At 38.4% G+C, this 19,899-nt stretch overlaps 1 protein-coding gene across 8 annotated transcripts in view; it reads right to left on the reverse strand.

Annotated features, from left to right (window-relative positions):
* Window positions 1-19,899, reverse strand: part of SHLD2 (shieldin complex subunit 2) — a 94,899-nt gene that overhangs the window by 6,664 nt on the left and 68,336 nt on the right. For 7 of the 8 annotated variants that reach the window (XM_057734237.1, XM_057734242.1, XM_057734239.1 and 4 more), the window contains 2 exons: window positions 18,001-18,207; window positions 2,557-2,785 (listed from right to left, as the gene is read on the reverse strand). In XM_057734237.1, coding sequence (XP_057590220.1) covers window positions 2,557-2,785; window positions 18,001-18,207 — 436 coding nt within the window. The remainder of the gene's footprint in view (window positions 1-2,556; window positions 2,786-18,000; window positions 18,208-19,899) is intronic. The other variant, XR_009053662.1, reaches the window with a different exon arrangement.

The following is a 19,899-nucleotide window of genomic DNA, read 5'->3' on the forward strand; positions in this document are numbered from 1 at the left end:
TACCACACACAAAAATTAACTCAAAATAGATCATGGACCTATATAAGAGCTAAAACTATAAAATTCTTAGAAGAAAATACAGAAGTAAACCTCCATGATATTGGTTTAGGAAAGATACTTCCTTAGATATGATACCAAAAGCACAAGCAACAAAAAGAGAAACAGATAATAAAAAGTGTTGACAAGGACATGGAGAAACTGCAACCATCATACATTGCTTGTGAGAATATAAAGTTGTGCAGCAGCTTTGGAAAAGTTTGGCAGTTCCTCAAAAGGCACAAAAAGTTACCATACAACCTAGCAATTCTACCCCTGAGTATACACCCAAGAAAAATGAAAACATGTCCATACAAAAATCTGTAAGTGAATGTTCAGAGCAGTCTTATTTATAATAGGCAAAAAGTGGGGACAATCCAAATGTCCCACAGTTGATGAATGGATAAATAAAATGTGGAATATCCATACTATGGAACATTATCTGGCAATAAAAAGAAACAAAGTACTGGGACTCCCCTGGTGGCACAGTCATTAAGAATCCACCTGCCAGGCCTTCCCTGGTGGAACAGTGGTTAAGAATTCACCTGCCAATGCAGGAGACATGAGTTCGATCCCTGGTCCAGGAAGATCCCACATGCCGTGGAGCAACTAAGCCTGTGCACCACAACTACTGAGCCCATGCACCACAACTACTGAAGCCCGGGCAGAGAAGCCCATGCTCTGCAAGAGAAGGCATCACAATGAGAAACCTGTGCACTGCAATGAAGAGCAGCCCCCGCTCACCACAACTAGAGAAAGCCCATGTGCAACAACAAAGACCCAATGCAGCCAAAAATAAAATAAACAAATAAATAATAAAATAAATCTTTAAAAAAAAAAAAAGAACTCACCTGACAATGCAGGGCCATGGGTTCAATCCCTGAGTCGGGAAGATCCCACATGCCACGGAGCAACTAAGCCCATGTGCCACAGCTACTGAGCCTGCGCTCTAGAGCACTTGAGCTACAACTACTGAGCCTGTGTACCACAACTACCGAAGCTTGAGTGCCTAGAGCCCGTGCTCTGCAATAAGAGAAGCCACCACAATGAGAAGCCTGCACACCTCAACAAAGAGTAGCCCCCGCTCCCCACAACTAGAGAAAGCCCTCGTGCAGCAATGAAGACCCAATGCAACCTAAATAAATATTTAAAAAAAAAAACAAAGTACATGCTACAATATGGATGAACCTTGAAACATGTTAAGAAAAAATAGCCAGTCACAAAGGACTGCACACTGTATGATTATTTACATGAAATGTCCAAAATAAGCATATCTATAAAGCCAGAAGTTCAACTAGTGGGTACTATGGGTTGATGGGAGGGGAGAATGAGAAGTGACTGCTATGGGTATGAAAATGACCTAAAATTGATTGTGGTGACAGTTCCACACGCCTGTGAATATACTAAAGCCATGGAATTGTACATTTTTGATAGGTTAATTTGATAGGATGTGAATTATATCTCAGTAATGTTTTTTAGAAGACAATATGCAAGTAAATGACTCCAGGTGCACACACAGGGCACTCTAAGAGAGAACAAAGGAGGTGACTAAGAAGGCCTCTCTGATGAAGGACCACTCAACTACAACACGAAAGAGCCAGCCTGTGGAATCAGGCAGAGGGAAGAGAAAGCCCTAAGGAGGAAAAAGTCAGTGTCTAAAGAACTAATAAAAGGCCAGTATGGGTGCAACCCAGTGAGCAAGACAAGAGTGCAGCAGACGAGACCACAGAGGCAGCGAGCGTGATGGGAAACTCTGGAAAGGTTTTAAAGGAAGGGAGTGGTCACTCTGTCAGCTGTGGAGAATGGACTTGAAAGAGGGAAAAGGAGAAGGGACCAGACATCTGAATCCAATCTTCTTTTCCAGACAAGCAACTTTCAAAGTAAGAGCAAAGTTCATTTACTTATTTATAACAAACATAAATATATGTAAAGGGAAATAAGGCTTAGGGACTAAGTTTCTGTAAATTTTCTTAAAGTATTCCATGATAACATGCTGAATATATTTGCACTTGGTTTTTAGATGCTGCAGTATTTAGAAACAGAAAAGAGCATAAAACACTGAGTGTTAGTCTGCTATTCTTAATTTCTAGTGTGAAGTTGGGGAAACTGAGGTACAGAAAGGTTAAACATCTTACTAGCTTTCACAACTTACAGCTTAGATCATATAATTACTTTTAACCTTTAAATTCCAATAATATGTTATGGTGGGGGAAATGAGTTTCTTATGAGCCATTCAGAATTTGGTTAAAAATGTAAACCAAGTAAAAGCTTCTTTCAGTATAGCTGCTAAAAGACAATAAAATTGCCCAATTACTATTCTTTAAAAAATTCCTGTTATGATTACTGGGCAATTTTTGCTTTCATAGATAGCTATTTATCACTCAGGAGGAACAATTTATTCTCTTAGATTAGCTCTAGTTAGTTCTCACTAGAAAGAAGTGATATATGTAATTCTGTGGTCATTTCCAGTCCTGTAATAATAAACATTTTCCATCCAGCTGGCTTGCTTAACTGCCTTACCTATAGTATGTTTTCTTCATAATAAATGGCAAGCAGCTAAAACATTGTTTGTAGATCTTGTTCTCATCTGTTTCTAGTTCCAATTCACATTTTGCACAGCCAGTGTATATAACATTGGGAAGAGAAGAAAAAATACTCTTCAGAGAACTGTGAGCATTGAGAGTTATCTTCTGAGCTGCTGTAATGGGAAACGTTAGCTCTAAAATCTGGGCTTTGATTAGAATCACTCCTGTAAAAGACAAACAAAAAGAAAATATCATAAATTTGGCCAAAACCATAACTTTACAAACATGGTTAATTACACAGTTGATTCGCAGTTACTTATAGTAAAGGATATACTGAGGTCTTGCACTTGGTCTTCCCTACTCTTTTCCTAGACAATCTCACTCACTTATGGCTTCAGTATTTACTCTAGAATGTAAGGGGTGATCTGCCTGCAACTAAGAGTAAAGATTTATTTGGCTAATCTGGCTGAACAGGTGGATGTTTTCTTCCTCTCTGTCCTCTGGAATCATAAAAAATCAGTTTAATCTCTTTTTTAGGAGAAATCCCTTTAAACACCTGAAACCATCTTTGTTGTTGTCCATAACGATGTTTATTTTTATTTTTAAATCGGATTCTAGATCTCCAATACCAGCAAGTAGCTGTTTTATATAAAGTGTACATAACAGAGTAGACTTCTCTGTGACAACAAATTAAATGTAGCCCCTCTCCTGCCTATGACATTCTTCTTGCAGTGACCAGCTCCATAAGCCTGTGGGGTTTGGGGGGGTGGGGGACAGACAGGACATACAAATATGAAACTGGTTTAGAAACTTACACGGCACTACAACACTACCCAAGATTTCACCAATTAGTATAAATCTAGAGTTTCTATAGCCACTTACTTCCATTTTTGGAAGTTGCATAAAACTTTTGTTTGATGATATAAAAATCTGTAGGGACTTCCCTGGTGAAGCAGCGGTTAAGAATTCGCCTGCCAATACAGGGGACACAAGTTCAATCCCTGGTCTGGGAAGATCCCACACGCCGTGGAGCAATTAAGCCTGTGCACCACAACTACTGAGGCATGTGCACCCTAGGGCCCTTGTGCCACAACTATTGAGCCCATGTGCTGCAACTACTGAAGCCCACATGCCTAGAGCCCATGCTCTGCAATAAGAGAAGTCACCTCAATGAGAAGCCCGTGCACCACAACGAAGAGTAGCCCCTGCTCATCACAACTAGAGAAAACACATGTGCAGCAACAAAGACCCAATGCAGCAGCTCCCCACCCCCTGAAAAAATTGTAAATTTTCTATCATTTGTGTTTATTTTCCAGAAGTATTGATTTAAATTATCTGTTAGCATTGAAAAGGAGCAGGACCCTGTAGGGCCCTCCCAGGTACAAATCCTTTCTGTGTCCTAATTTCTTATTTGCAGGAAATAGGCTTCATTCAGCCCCCATGACCTTCCCTGAGTTCCAAAGAGCAGATTCAAAGAGTTGTTAATCAGTGAAGGGAAGGGATGCGGAAACAAGGGAGGAGAAGTCAAGAAACAATAGTACAGCTGTGGGTCAGGGTCCTGCTTCCTTTTCATGGAATATACATAACAGTATCTCTGAGTTCTTCTGCATGAACTAAGGCCCCCCACCCAGGTAGAGGATGGTAACTTCAGGCTGAGCACCAGATTCCTAGAGCACCACCCTGTTGCCTCACCACCAACCAATCAGAAGAAAGTCACACCCACATCCCTCACCCCATATATTGTCCATAAAAACTCCTCCCTGAAAACCACCATGGAGTTGGGATTTTTGGAGCATGAGCCACCCATTCTCCTTGCTTGGCCCTGCGATAAATCCTTCTCTGCTCCAGACTCTGACATTTCAGTTCATCTGGCCTCACTGTGTGTCCAGCACATTTGGTCACAGTATCAATAAATGTTTCCATGTAGAAGTGTAATAGAGAAGAGCTAAATCAGATTCCATGTTGGATCTGTTTCTTTGACTTTAACCATTGCTTTTCATTGCTTTTGTTATTGTAATCATACATAATGGCCTGCCTCAGGGAACTCTGCCCCTCCGCTTGAATGTTAAACTAAAGCACCTCTGTTCATTCAGCTCACAGGGAGATAATCTGACTCTACCCACCAGTAAATGGCTGCAAGGAAGAAGAAATTAACATTTCCCCTCACCCAGGCTAGTCATTCCAGGAGATGTTTTGCAAGACTGATGGCCCTTTTACTTTCCTTCCTCACCACCTCTCTCTCTCTATTCTGCCTTTTTACTTTACTTCCTCACCTCCTCTCCCTCTCTGATTCTATAAAAGATGGCTTCTCAGAGACACAATTCTACCATCTTCTCAGTCTGCCAGCTTTCCAAATAAAGTCATATACCTTGCCTGAACAGCTCATCTCCGATTCACTGGCCTGTTGTGCAGCAAGCAGAGCAAGCTTGGACTCAGTAACAGAAGTGGGTATATGGAGTTCTTCTCTGAGAATAAATCTCTGTATTTAATTAAAAGGTGGGTTTTTTGAGATGTGGTGTTGTTTTTGTTTTCTACTTGCATTCTCCTGCTTAGTTTTATGATATGATAATGCTAGCCTATAATCACATCTTTGAAAATATCCAAACACACATACATGAATTAACACAACTTGTAAAATTTTAACCTGGCATTTGGCCAAGGTAGAGTAAGGGGCTGGATTTATGCTCCTTCCTTTGCAATATAATAAAAAGTAAATATTTGGTCTTTGTCCTCAGTTTCCCACACACAGCTCCAAAAACTCTCGGAATCTCCCAAAGCGATAAAAATATCTTTCCTTGCTAATGAGATGACTGGTGACTGGGGCCCATAGGCAGCTTCAGGATGGGGACTGGTCACCAGAAAGACAAGGCAGATTAGATGGCTAGAACTTTCAGCCCCACTCATTGACCTCTGCAGAGGGGAAAAGGGCTGGAGATTGAGCTAATCATCAATGGGCAATGATTTAATCAATAATGCCTACAGGATGAGACCTTGATTAAAAACCTTAAACAGGGTTCCAGGAGCCTCTGGAATGATGAACACTTTGAGATGCTGGGAAGGTGGTGCACCTGGAGAGAGCATGGATACTCCATGCCCCTTCCCCCATATCTTGCCCTATGAATCTCTTCCATTTGGCTCTTTCTGAGTTGTATCCTTTATAATAAACTGGTATGTAAATAAAGAGAGTTGCTGAGTTCTGTGAGCAGTGCTAGCAAATTACTGAGCCTGAAAGGGGGGAGGACTGTGGGAACTCCCTACTTTGTAGCCAAGTGAGACAGAAGGATACCCTGGGTACCTAATACTTGAGACTGGCATCCGAAGAACAGTCCTGTGGGACTGAGCTCTTAAACCTGTGGAGTCTGACACTAACTCGAAGTAGCTAGCATCAAAATTGAATTGAACTGTAGGACACCCAGTTGGTGTTCACAGAGTTGAAGAACTGGCTGTTGATGTGGGGAAACAAACAAACAAACAAACAAACAAAAAACACATATATCTGATGCCAGAAGTGTTGTGTGTAAAAATAGTTCAGACACTTGAAACAACTAAAAACAAAACAAAACGTATGAAACAATTCTGAAGATATTAGATATCAGGCAACAGAGGACAGTGATCCCTAAGAGATGAAAAGCAAAAGATGTAAGCCTGGTGACTGCCCCAGCTTACAGACAAGGGAGTTTCCTGGCTGTGGTGCAGGGAAGGGGATTCAGGCAGAGCCTGGTGGTTTCCCTGAGTTGAGAGAAGACAGAGCTTTGAGTTTGGAAGGTTAATACGGCTAGAGTTTTCAGGGCAAAGTACTAGATAGATGAGAGCTGTGAAGAGAGAGAACTCTGGAGAACTGCAGAGGGTCCCCCCAGGCTCAGAGAATTTAAGTGAGTATTGACCAATATATGTGACCAGAGGCCAAGGAAAGAACCATCCAAAAGGATTACTGGGAACAATCACTGAAGCTTGCACAGAGCTGGGAATAGTGTCTTTTCCCACCAGCTAGAATGGAAAATCTCATAATCTATAGGGAACAGGACAGAGAACTTAGAAGCTGTACTTAAGAGGAAAATTTATGACACTAAACTCCTACATTGGGCAAAAAAAGTCTCATATTAATGACCTCAATTTCAACCTTAAGAAATGTAAAAAAGTGAAACCCAAGAAACCAGAAGAAAGGAAAAAATAAAGATCAGACAAGAAATCAATGGAACACAAATTAGAAAAACAGAAAAATTAATGACTATAAAAGGTAGTTATTTGAGAAGATAAACAAAATCAGTAAAATTCTAGCCAAAATGATCAGTAAAAAAAAAAGACACAAATTAGCAATATTAGGTAATATCAATATTACTATAGATCCTACATATACTAAAAAAGGATAATAAGAGACTATTATAACTTTATGCCAATAAATTGTTGTTGTTGTACCAACAACCTAGATGAACAGATTTCTTGAAAGATACAAACTACCAAAACTCACTCAAGAAGAAATAGATAACCGGAATAGCTCTACATCTATTAAAGAAATTGAATCTGTAGTTAAAATCTTCCAATAAAGAAAAATCTCAGACCCAGATGGCTTCCCTGAGTTCTACCAAATGTGAATGGAAGAAATCAATCTAATTCTAAACAAACTCTTCCAGAAAACTTAAGAGGAAAAACTACATACCAATTCATTCTATGAGCACTGCTCTAACACCAAAACCAGAAAAAGATACTACAGGAAAACTGCAGGTAAATATCCCTCATGAACATAGACATAAAAATTCTTATTAACAGATGTCAGTGGGAATTCCCTGGCGGTCCAGTGGTTAGGTCTCTGCACTTTCACTGCCAAGGGCTCAGGTTCAATCCCTGGTCAGGGAACTAAGATCCTGCACACTGTGTACAGCGTGGCCAAAAGAAACAAAAACCAAAATGCAAAGTTGGTTCAATATTCAAAAATCTATCAATGTAATTAATTATATTTAAAAACTGAAAAAGAGAAACTGTATGATCATCTCAATCAATGGAGAAAAAGCATTTGAAGAATTCTAACATCCATTTCTGATAAGAAAACTTTTTCTTTTTTTTTTTTTTTTCTTCAACCAGCCAAGAAAACTTTTTCTCAGAAAACTAGGAATAAAAGGGAACTTCATCAACCTGATAAAAGGCATCTATGAAAAACATACAGCCAATATCATACTTAATAATGAAATAATAAATGTTTTCTCCCTAAGATCATAAACAAGGTAAAAATGCCTGCTCTTACAACTTTTTTTCAATATTATATTGGGGGAGTTATCAAGTATAATGAGGCAAGAAAAATAAATCAAAGGCATCCAGACTGGAAAGAAACAAGTAAAGCTGTCTTAACACAAATGAAATAACCATCTATGTGGAAAATCCCAGTCCACCAAAGACTTGCTATGGAGCTTAGTGAGTTTAGCAAAGTTACAAAATTAAAGGTCAATATACAAAAACAATTGTAATTCTATATATTAGCAATAAACAATTAAAACTGAAACTTTTAAAAAATACCATTTATAATAGCATAAAAATAGAAACTAGGGATAAGTCTGACAAACAACATGAAAGTCCTATACTCTGAAAACTACAAAACACAGCTAAGGAATTAAAGAAGATCTAAACAAATAGAGATACATCTTATTCATGGATTGGCAAACAATGTTAAGAAATGCTTCAGTTCTTCCCCAAATTGATCTATAGCTTCAACACAATCCCAATCAAAATCTCAGTAGGCTTTTTTGGTAGAAATTGAGAAACTGATTCTAAAATCCACATGGAAATTGCAAAGGATCTAGAATAGCTAAAACAACTTTGAAAAAGAACAAAGCTGGAAGGCTAACAATATCTGACTTCGAGACTTAGCAATATAAAGCTTCAGTAATTAAGATGTGTGCTATTGGTGGAAACACAGACAAGTAGATCAATAAAACAGAAGATGGGACTCCCCTGGTGGCGCGGTGGTTAAGAATCTGCCTGCCAATGCAGGGGACATGGGTTCGATCCCTGGCCCAGGAAGATCCCATACGCTGCGGAGCAACTAAGCCCGTGCACCATAACTACTGAGACTGCTCTAGAGCCCACAAGCCACAACCACTGAACCTATGCTCTAGAGCCCATAAGCCACAACTACTGAGCCCTCATGTTGCAACTATTGAAGCCCACGCACCTAGAGCCTGTGCTCTGCAACAAGAGAAGCCACCACAATGAGAAGCCTGCACACCACAATGAAGAGTAGCCTCCTCTCGCCACAACTAGAGAAAGCCCATGAACAGCAATGAAGACTCAACACAGCCAAAAAATTAATTAATTAATTATTTTTAAAAGTCCAGAAATAGACCATACATGTGGACAACTGATTTTGACAAAGGTGCAAAGGCAATTCAACGGAATAATCTTTTCAACAACTGGTGCTTGAACAACTGGATAGTCATACAGCAAAAAACAAAAACAAAACAAAACAACTTCAATACAGAGTGAAGTAAGTCAGAAAGAGAAAAACAAATATCATATATTAATGCATATATGTGGAATCTAGAAAAATGGTACAGATGAACCAGTTTGCAAGGTAGAAATAGAGGCACAGATGTAGCGAACAAATGTATGGACACCAACAAGGGAGAGCTGGGGTGGGGGTGATGAATTGGGAGACTGGGATTGACATATATACACTAGTATGGATAAAATAGATAACTAATGAGAACCTGCTGTATAGCAAAGGGAATTCTATCTCACTTTGCTGTACAGTAGAAACTAATACAACATCGTAAAACAACTATACTCTAATAAAAAAGAAAGAAAAAAAAAAAACAACTTCAAGCCACACCACACATTATATACAAAATTAACTCAAAATAGATTATAAACCCAGATTTAAAACCTAAAACTCTAAAACTTTTAGAACAACACATAGGAGATAAATTTTAGTGACACTGGATTAAGCAAAGATTTCCTAGAAATGACACCAACAGCACAATTCATACAAGAATAAATGGATAGACTCCCTCTTGCAAGAGCACCAGAATTACAACTAAATGCTGAACAATCATCGACAGAAAGACACTGGAACTCACCAAAAAAGACACCCCACATCCAGAGACAAAGGAGAAGCTGCAATAAGACAGTAGGAGGGGTGCAATCGCGTTAAAATCAAATCCCATAAATGCTGGGTGGGTGACTCACAAACTGGAGAATAGTTATACCGCAGAAGACCACCCACTAAAGTGAGGGTTCTGAGCCCCACATCAGGCTTCCCCTAACCTGGGGGTCCAGCAATGGGAGGAGGAATTCCCAGAGAATAAGACTTTGAAAGCCAGCTGGATTTGACTGCAGGACCTCTACAGGACTGGGGGAAACAGAGATTCCACTCTTGGAGGGCACACAAAAAAGTATGCTCACCAGGACCCAGGGGGAAGGAGCAGTGACCCCATAGGAGACTGAACCAGACCAACCAGCTGGTGTTGGAGGGTTGCCTGCAGAGGTGGGGGGCAGCTGTGGCTCACCGAGGAGACAGGGGCACTGGTGGCAGGGGTTCTGGGAAATGCTCATTGGCGTAAGCCCGCCCAGAGTCCACCATTAGCCCCAGCAAAGAGCCTGTAGGCTCCAGTGCTAGGTGGCCTCAGGCCAAACCACCAACAGGGTGGGAACAAAGCCCCACCCATTGACAGACAAGAAGATTAAAGTCTTACTGAGCTCCGCCCACCCAGCCCAACCCACCATCAGTCCCTCCCATCAGGAAGCAACCACCAGCCTCTTAGACAGCTTCCTCCACAAAAGGGCAGACAGCAGAATCAAGCAGTATCAGCAGTATCTTGTCTTGTGGAACTGAAAACCACAGCCATAGAAAGATAGAGAAAATGAAAAAGCAGAGGACTTTGTACCAGATGAAGGGACAGGATAAAACCCCAGAAAAAACAACTAAATGAAGAGGAGATAGGCACCCTTACAGAAAAAAATTCAGAATAATGATAGTGAAGATGATCCAGGACTTTCAAAAAAGACTGGATGCAAAGATTGAAAAGTTTACCAAAGACCTAGAAGAATTAAAGAGCAAACAAACAGAGATATGCAACATAATATCTGAAATGAAAAATACACTAGAAGGAATCAAAAGCACATTAACTGAGACAGAAGGGCGAATAAGTGACCTGGAAGACAGAATGGTGATAACCACTGATGCAGAAAAGATTAAAGAAAAAAGAATGCAAAGAACTGAAGACAGCCTAAGAGACCTCTGGGACAATGCTAAATGCACCAACATTCGCATTATAGGGGTCCCAGAAGGAGAAGAGAGAGAGAAAGGACCGGAGAAAATACTGGAAGAGATTATAGTCAAAAACTTCCCTAACATGGGAAAGGAAATAGCTACCCAAGTCCAGGAGCACAGAGAGTCCCAGGCAGGATAAACCCAAGGAGAAACACACCAAGACACATAGCAGTCAAACTGACAAAAATTAAAGACAGAGAAAAGTTATTAAAAGCAACAAGGGAAAAACAACAAATAACATACAAGGGAACTCCCATAAGGTTAACAGCTCATTTCTCAGCAGAAACTCTGCAAGCCAGAAGGGAGTGGCATGATATATTTAAAGTAATGAAAGGGAAGAACCTACAACCAAGAATACTCTACCCAGCAAGGATCTCATTCAGATTCGACGGAGAAATCAAAAGCTTTCCAGACAAGCAACAGCTAAGAGAATTCAGCACCACCAAATCAGCCCTACAACAAATGCTAAAGGAACTTCTCTAAGCGAGAAACATAAGGGAAGAAAAGGACCTACAAAAACAAAAACAAAACAATTAAGAAAATGGTACTAGGAACATACATATCGATAATTACCTTGAATGTAAATGGACTAAATGCACCAACCAGAAGACACAGACTGGCTGAATGGATACAACAACAAGACCCAAATATATGCTGTCTACAAGAGACCCACTTCAGATTTAGGGACACATACAGACTGAAAATGAAGGGATGGCAGAAGAAATTCCATGCAAATGGAAATCAAAAGAAAGCTGGAGTAGCAACAGTCATATCAGATAAAATAGACTTTAAAATAAAAAATATTACAAGAGACAAGAAAGGACATTACATAAAGATCAAGGGATCCATCCAAGAAGAGGAGATAACAATTATATATGCACCCAATATAGGAGGACCTCAATACATAAGGCAAATGCTGACAACTATGAAAGAGGAAATGTAAGGCAGGAATAGAGACACAGATGTAGAGAACAAACATATGGACACCAAGTGGGGAAAGCAGGGAGGGTTGGGGGGAATGAATTGGGAGATTGGGATACCAAATTGTACACTCTAAATATATGCTGCCTCTCAACATAATAAAAGCCATATATGAAAAACCAAAAGCCAACATCGTTCTCAATGGGGAAAAACTGGAAGAATTCCCTCTAAGAACAGGAACAAGACAAGGGTGTCCACTCTCACCACTGTTATTCAACATAGTTTTGGAAGTGTTAGCCACAGCAATCAGAGAAGAAAAAGAAATAAAAGGAATCCAAATTGGAAAAGAAGAAGTAAAATTGTCACCCTTTGCAGATGACATGATATTATATATAGAAAACCCTAAAGACTCTACCAGAAAACTGCCAGCACTCATTGACGAGTTTAGTAAAGTAGCAGGATACAAAATTAATGCACAGAAATCTCTTGCATTCCTATACACTAACAACGGAAGAGCAGAAAGAGAAATTAAGGAAACTCTCCCATTCACCATTGCAACCAAAAGAATAAAATACCTAGGAATAAACCTGCCTAAGGAGACAAAAGATCTGTATGCAGAAAACTTTAAGACATTGATGAAAGAAATCAAAGACGACACAAACAGATGGAGGGACATACAATGTTCCTGGATTGGAAGAATCAACATTGTGAAAATGTCTGTACTACCCAAAGCAATTTACAGATTCAATGCAATCCCGATCAAATTACCAATGGCATTTTTCACAGAACTAGAACAAGAAATCTTATGATTTGTATGGAAACGCAAAAGACCCCGAATAGCCAAAGCAATCTTGAGAAGGAAAAATGGAGTTGGTGGAATCAGGCTTCCTGACTTCAAACTATACTACAAGGCCATAGTGATCAAGACAGTATGGTACTGGCACAAAAATAGAAAGGAAGATCAATGGAATAGAATAGAGAACTCAGAATTAAGCCCAAACACATATGGGCACCTTATCTTTGACAAAGGAGGCACGAGTATATAATGGAAAAAAGACAGCCTCTTCAATAAGTGGTGCTGGGAAAATTGGACAGCAACATGTAAAAGAATGAAATTAGAACACTTCCTAACACCATACACAAAAATAAACTCCAAATGGATGAAAGACCTACATGTAAGGCCAGACACTATAAAACTCCTAGAGGAAAACATAGGCAGAACACTCTATGACATACATCAAAGCAACATCCTTTTTGACCCACCTCCTAGAATCAGGGAAATAAAATCAAGAATAAATGAATGGGACCTCAGGAAACTTAAAAGCTTTTGCACAGCAAAAGAAACCATAAACAAGACTAAAAGGCAACCCTCAGAATGGGAAAAAAAAATTGCCTATGAAACAACGGACAAAGGATTAACCTCCAAAATATACAAGCAGCTCATGAAGCTTAATACCAAAAAAGCAAATAACCCAATCCACAAATGGGCGGAAGACCTAAATAGACATTTCTCCAAAGAAGATATACAGATGGCCAACAAACACATGAAAAGATGCTCAACATCACTCATCATCAGAGAAATGCAAGTCAAAGCCACAATGAGGTATCACCTCACACCAATCAGAATGGCCATCATCACAAAGTCTGGAAACAACAAATGTTGGAGAGGGTGTGGAGAAAAGGGAACTCTCCTGCACTGTTGGTGGGACTGTAAGTTGGTACAGCCACTATGGAAAACAATTTGGAGGTTCCTTAAAAAACTACACATAGAACTACCATATGATCCAGTCATCCCACTCCTGGGCATATACCCAAAGAAAACCATAATCCCAAAAGAAACTTGTACCATAATGTTTATTGCAGCACTCTTTACAATAGCCAGGACATGGAAGCAACCTAAATGCCCATCAACAAATGAATGGATACAGAAGATGTCGCATATATATACAATGGAATATTACTCAGCTATGAACAGGGATGAGATGGAGCTATATGTAATGAGGTGGATAGAACTACAATCTGTCATACATAGTGAAGTAAGTCAGAAAGAGAAGGACAAATATTGTATGCTAACTCACATATACGGAATCTGAAAATGGTACTGGTGAACTCAGTGACAAGAATAAGGATGCAGATACAGAGAATGGACTGGAGAACTCGAGGTATGGGAGGGGGCAGGGGGTGAAGGGGAAACTGAGACGAAGCGAGAGAGTAGCACAGACATATATATACTACCAACTGTAAAATAGTGGGAAGTTGTTGTATAACAAAGGGAGTCCAGCTTGAGGATGGAAGATGCCTTGGAGGACTGGGGCAGGGAGGGTGGGGGGGACTCGAGGGGGGGGTCGGGGAAGGGAGGGAGTATGGGGATGTGTGTATGGAAACAGATGATTGAACCTGGTGTACCCCCCAAAAAAATTAAAAAAAATAAAATAAATAAAATAAATAAATAAATAAATATATGCTGCTTATTGTCTGTTAACTGTATCTCAACAAAAGTTCTTTAAAAAAAAAAAAAAGAACAAATGGATAAACTGGACTTCATTACAATTTAAAACTTGTGCTCTTCAAAAGACCTAGTTAACAGAATGAAAAGACAGCTAACAGACTAGGACAAAGACAAGCAACATATCTGCAAAGCTTATATTTGATAAAGAATTTTTACCCAGGGGGGTTCCCTGGTGGCCTAATGGTTAGGATTCCAGCCTTTCACTGCCATGGCCCAGGTTCAGTCCCTGGTCTGGGAACTGAGATCCAGCAAGCAGCACAGTGCAGCACCGTCCCCCCCACCCAACCCCCCATCCCCCCAAAAAGAATTTTTATGCAGAACATAAAGAACTTTCAAAATTCAATACAACAATCAAGCCATTTTTGGGGTTAATTTTATTTATTTATTTATTTATTTATTTATTTATTTATTTATTGGCTGTGTTGCATCTTTGTTGCTGCATACAGGCTTTCTCTAGTTGCGGCGAGCGGGGGCTACTCTTCATTGTGGTGTGCGGGCTCCTCATTGCCGTGGCTTCTCTTGTTGTGGAGCACGGGCTCTAGGCACATGGGCTTCAGTAGCTGCAGCACATGGGCTCAATAGCTGCAGCACATGGGCTCAATAGTTGTGGCTCACGGGCCCTAGAGCACAGGCTCAATAGTTGTGGCACACGGGCTTAGTTGCTCCGTGGCATGTGGTATCTTCCTGGGGCAGGGATCGAACCTATGTCCCCTGCATTGGCAGGCAGATTCTTAACCACTGCGCCACCTAGGAAGTCCAAGCCAATTTTTTTTAGATAAGCAAAAGATTTCAATCGACACTTCATCAAAGAAGATATATAGGTGGCAATTAAGTACATAAAAGATGTTCAACACCATAGCCAATAAGGAAATGCAAATTAAAACCACAATGACCCATTACTACACACCTATTAGAGTGAACAAAATTAAAAAGGATACCCATACCAAATGTCAAGGCGGGTGTGGGAAAAACAGAATTCTCACACACTGGTGGAAGTATAAAATGGTACAACTATTTTGGAAAACAGGCAGTTTCTTTATCTTTTCATTTTTATTTTTTGGCAGTTTCTTTAAAAGTTAAACATATGCCTACCATATAATCCAGCTATTGATTCAATTCCTAGGTATTTACTCATGAGAAAAGAAAGACTATGTCCATATAATGTCTTGTACTTGAATGTTAATAGAAGTTTTATTTATTTATAATAGCCAAGAACTGGAAACAACCCAGACGTCCATTCACAGCTGAACAGATAAATCATGGTATATTCATATAATATGAACCAGTGATACACACAACTGTATAGATACATCTCAAAGAATTTGCCAAGTTAAAGATGCCAAAAACAAAACAAAACAACAAGGTACATACTGCATAAATCCATGTACATAAAACCAAAGAAAATTCAAAGTAATCTCTACTGACAGAAAGCAGATTGATTGCCTGGAAGGATCAGGGGGCATGGATGAGATTACAAAGAGACAGGTGATGGTTTCATGACCGTGGTGATGGTTGCACAGGTTTCACGTCAAAATTCACCAATGTGAACATGCATGCTTTAAATAAGGGTAATTTCCTGTGTGAAAATTACATCCCAATTTTTTAACCCCTGTTAAACTTTTTTTTTAAAAAGTTGACACTCTGAACCACATTTGAAAAGCTCTAACTCTGAAATATGCTATTAACTGCATATGACACAACTCTGATATTTCTATAGATGAACCAAAAGGGGGCATAGCATGCTAGTAAAAAAGCCCAAGATATATAGTTGAGAATCTTAGCATGTGATCTCTTAGGAGCTTCAACTGATTTTATTTGAGACCAGATTCTTTTCATTAGAAGAACTGTAAAATAATCTTATTCCACTTAAAACACATCTAGCATTTAATGAAATCTAAAACTATTTATAAGAATTCAGAAAATTACTTATACAAATTGGAGAATAAAGTTAAAATTCAGTACCAAGATCCAAAGTTCCTGAGTTATTCTCAATAACAACCTAAGGACTTTCCTGGTGGCGCAGTGGTTAAGAATCTGCCTGCCAATGGAGGAGACACAGGTTCAATCCCTGCTCCAGGAAGATCACATAGGCTGAGGAACAACTAAGCCCATGCGCCACAACTACTGAGCCTGCGCTCTAGAGCCCGCGAGCCACAGTTGAGCTCATGTGCCACAACTACCAAAGCCCTAGTGCCTAGAGTCCGTGCTCTCCAACAATGAGACGCCCACGCAGCAAGCACCGAAACAAAGAGTAGCCCTTGCTCTCTGCAACTAAAGAAAGCCTGTGCACAGCAACAAAGACCCAATGCAGCCAAAAATAAAAATAAAATAAGTAATAAATAAATCTTTTAAAAAATAACTCAACCTATAAAAGCACCAAAAAAAGTAATGAGGAAAATTTTTGACCAAATTTTTCTTCATTAAAAAATTTAAATTATATAACAATAAACCTGCAGATACATCTAATTTTTTTCAACTCTTACTTGCCCTCTAAATACATTTGCTATAATAGCCACTGGAAAACTCTATTAGTTTCCAAAACTGATAATCACTGACATTTATTCATTACTGGCATTTAGCAACCTTAGCTATAGCTTTAAATGCTAAGTGAATTTATTACACCTTCAACCAGAAGTTAGCATCTTTTTAGCATCATTTCTGTAGTTAGGAAGCCAATGCAATTTAGTGAAAAGTATTTCCCACTAAAATTGTAGCAATTTATCTAGTTATTTTTCACTACTTCACTCTCTTCATTCCAAAGTGTATAGCATACTGAACCTAAAAATACTCCCTTTTACTACTTCACTCAAAATATATTAATTACATTTAGTTCATGGAAATTGTGTATGTGTATAGAATTCATCAGGCATTCTTCCATGGAGTATGCTTCTGAGGATGAAATTTATACACACACCCACACACACATATATCTGAGTTCAGGAAGTATGTTATTACATTATACAAAGCAGTAAGTAAATTCCATAATTTCTGTATCAATGTTAATTTTTAACAATCATGTATAGATGATAGCTTAGTAACTTGATAAAATATCTCAACAGTGATTCTGGTTAGAGTCATTTTTCTATTTCTGGCTTATTAAATGATAAGCTGCTTTTAACTACATGCAAAAAAATATTTTTAAGTAATCCCTAAAAATTACAAATTAACCTCAAAGGATTGCAGGCAGAAAGTTAGGAAGATGTTAGTATCTGTTTCAACTACTTACAGAAATCCATATTTCACTTTTATATTCAATTATACATTTTCCCTATAAATGGCAGCTTCTTTGCTTATATTAAAACTAGCAATATCTTATGTAAATAAAGATCTTAGGGATTTCCTTGGTGGCACAGTGGTTAAGAATCCACCTGCCAATGCAGGGGACATGGGTCTGATCCCTGGTCCAGGAAGATCCCACATGCTCAGGAGCAACTAAGCCTGTGCGCCACAACTACTGAGCCTTCGCTCTAGAGCCCGCAAGCCACAACTACTGAGCCCTTGAACTACAACTACTGAGCCTGCGTGTTGCCACTACTGTAGCCCACGCACCTAGAACCTGTGCTCTGCAACAAGAGAAACTACCACAATAAGAAGTGGGGCACACTGCAACGAAGTGTAGCCCCAGCTCACCACAACTAGTGAAAAGCCCGTGCACAGCAACAAAGACCCTACGCGGCCAAAAAAATAAAAATAAAGAAAACATGTTGACAGTTAACATTATTTTAAAAAAAGAAAAAAAAAGATCTTACCCGAACGCTTTTCCTCTAGGTGTGTCACTAAATCTGCCATCTTCACAAAGGAGGGTGTGTTTTTTTGAAATTTTGCTTTAAATGTAATTGCCCTTATATCATCATCAAACAGGCACTCACAGGATGACCATGGTGTTGTATGCAATTCTAGGTTCTCTAGGATGCAATTGTGCTGAACAAAAAGATATTTAAATTCCCAGATATAATCTTAAACAAAACAAAAACAAAAAGTTACCAAAAAAGAAATAATCTAGGCTCAAAATCAGATTAAACAGATTGACCTGATTAAATCAGTTAAATACAACTTTCATCACATTAAGGAATCTACATACAAAGGCAAAATATAAATGTTGTACTAAAGCATTAAGGTAAGAATGCTAGAGATAATTTTAACCAAATTTTTTCTAAAGATAACTTGGTCTCCTAAAGAGTCATAATTTATCATGATCAACTGCTTTTCAAAGTAGCAAGCTCTCATTTTGCTATCTATAGGAAAAATTTTTTTAAATAATGACACAGAAATAGACACGTCTGCCATAATTAGTATCACTCATTGATTTTTCAACACCTTAGCTTTCTTATTTAGCTACTTTTTCCAGAACAACAAAAAAAGCATTTAGATTCAGTTGCTCCTATTTTTAATTCCCTCAGTAATAATTCTGAACCACAGTAGCACAGACCTTCTTGCCAAATAATCAGACTTTATATTAATAAATTTAACTTAAAACTATATCAAAACAAAAAGAGGTCTCTTAGCACTAAGTTTTCTAATGACAGTTGTCTTTTTAGTTTCCCACATACTTCAGGACAGAAATCTAATTCACACACCTCACCTGTTTCCTCAGTTTCTTTCACTGGACAGCTTTTTTTGTAGAGAATCTTAAAACAAGTCAGTAAATCTACACAGAGCATCATTAAAAAGAACTAAAGTATGTATATTCCAAGCTGTTGCTTAAAACCAATCACTATTTTAAAATAGCTTTCTTGTCTTATTATAAAATACATGCTTAGAAATCACAGATAAGCTAAGCAAAGAAATAAACGGCAGCTATAATTAACACCTCAAAATAAACACAGTTAATATTTTAGTGGCGTCTAGTTATTCTCAATTTGTTTGATTTTTACTTAATATGTCACATATATTTTTACATGTCATTAAGTATTATTCTACATTATTTTAAAATACTGCATAATATGTCATTGCACAGATACACCAAAATCTCAAAAAATTATTAGGGCAATCCTCTCTTTTGGGGCATGTTTCTTATTTTTCACTATTATAAATAGGACCATGATAAAATATATTTAGCTATATCTTTATGCATAGCCACAATAAATTCCTATTAAGTGTAATTATTACGCCAAAGGTATCCCAAATTCTAAGGTTTTCATATGCATTGTCAATTGTCCTCAAGAAAGGTTTTCCCCCTGAAACTAATACACTGTAAGTCAATTACACTTCATTTAGAAAAAAAGAAAAGAAATGTTTGCCAATTTATATCTTCACTATAGTTTAGGAGAGTGGCTGTTTTTCCATATCTTCTCTATTGATTTCTTAGGAGAAAAATCAGCTATCATTATTGTTTTATTTGTCTGTCTTCCATTACTAGTAAGAGTAACTTTTTTCATACACTTATCGGCCACCTTAATTTCTTCTTTGGGCACTTGCCTGTTCATATCTATTGCCCATTTATTCTTACAAGTATTTGTCTTTTGCTTATGGCACTATTTTCTGACAAAATGGAATTTTTTTCTGGTTTTTCATTTGCATTTTAATTTTGTATATGGTGATTTTTATACATGGAAGTTTTTGTTGTTGCATTTTATTTAACCTACTAATCTTTGGGTTCCAAATAAGTTCACTTATATTTTCTTCCAGTACTCATTGTTTCTTTTTTA

Source organism: Hippopotamus amphibius, chromosome 5 (genome assembly GCF_030028045.1).
Source record: "Hippopotamus amphibius kiboko isolate mHipAmp2 chromosome 5, mHipAmp2.hap2, whole genome shotgun sequence".
NCBI lineage: Eukaryota > Metazoa > Chordata > Mammalia > Artiodactyla > Hippopotamidae > Hippopotamus > Hippopotamus amphibius.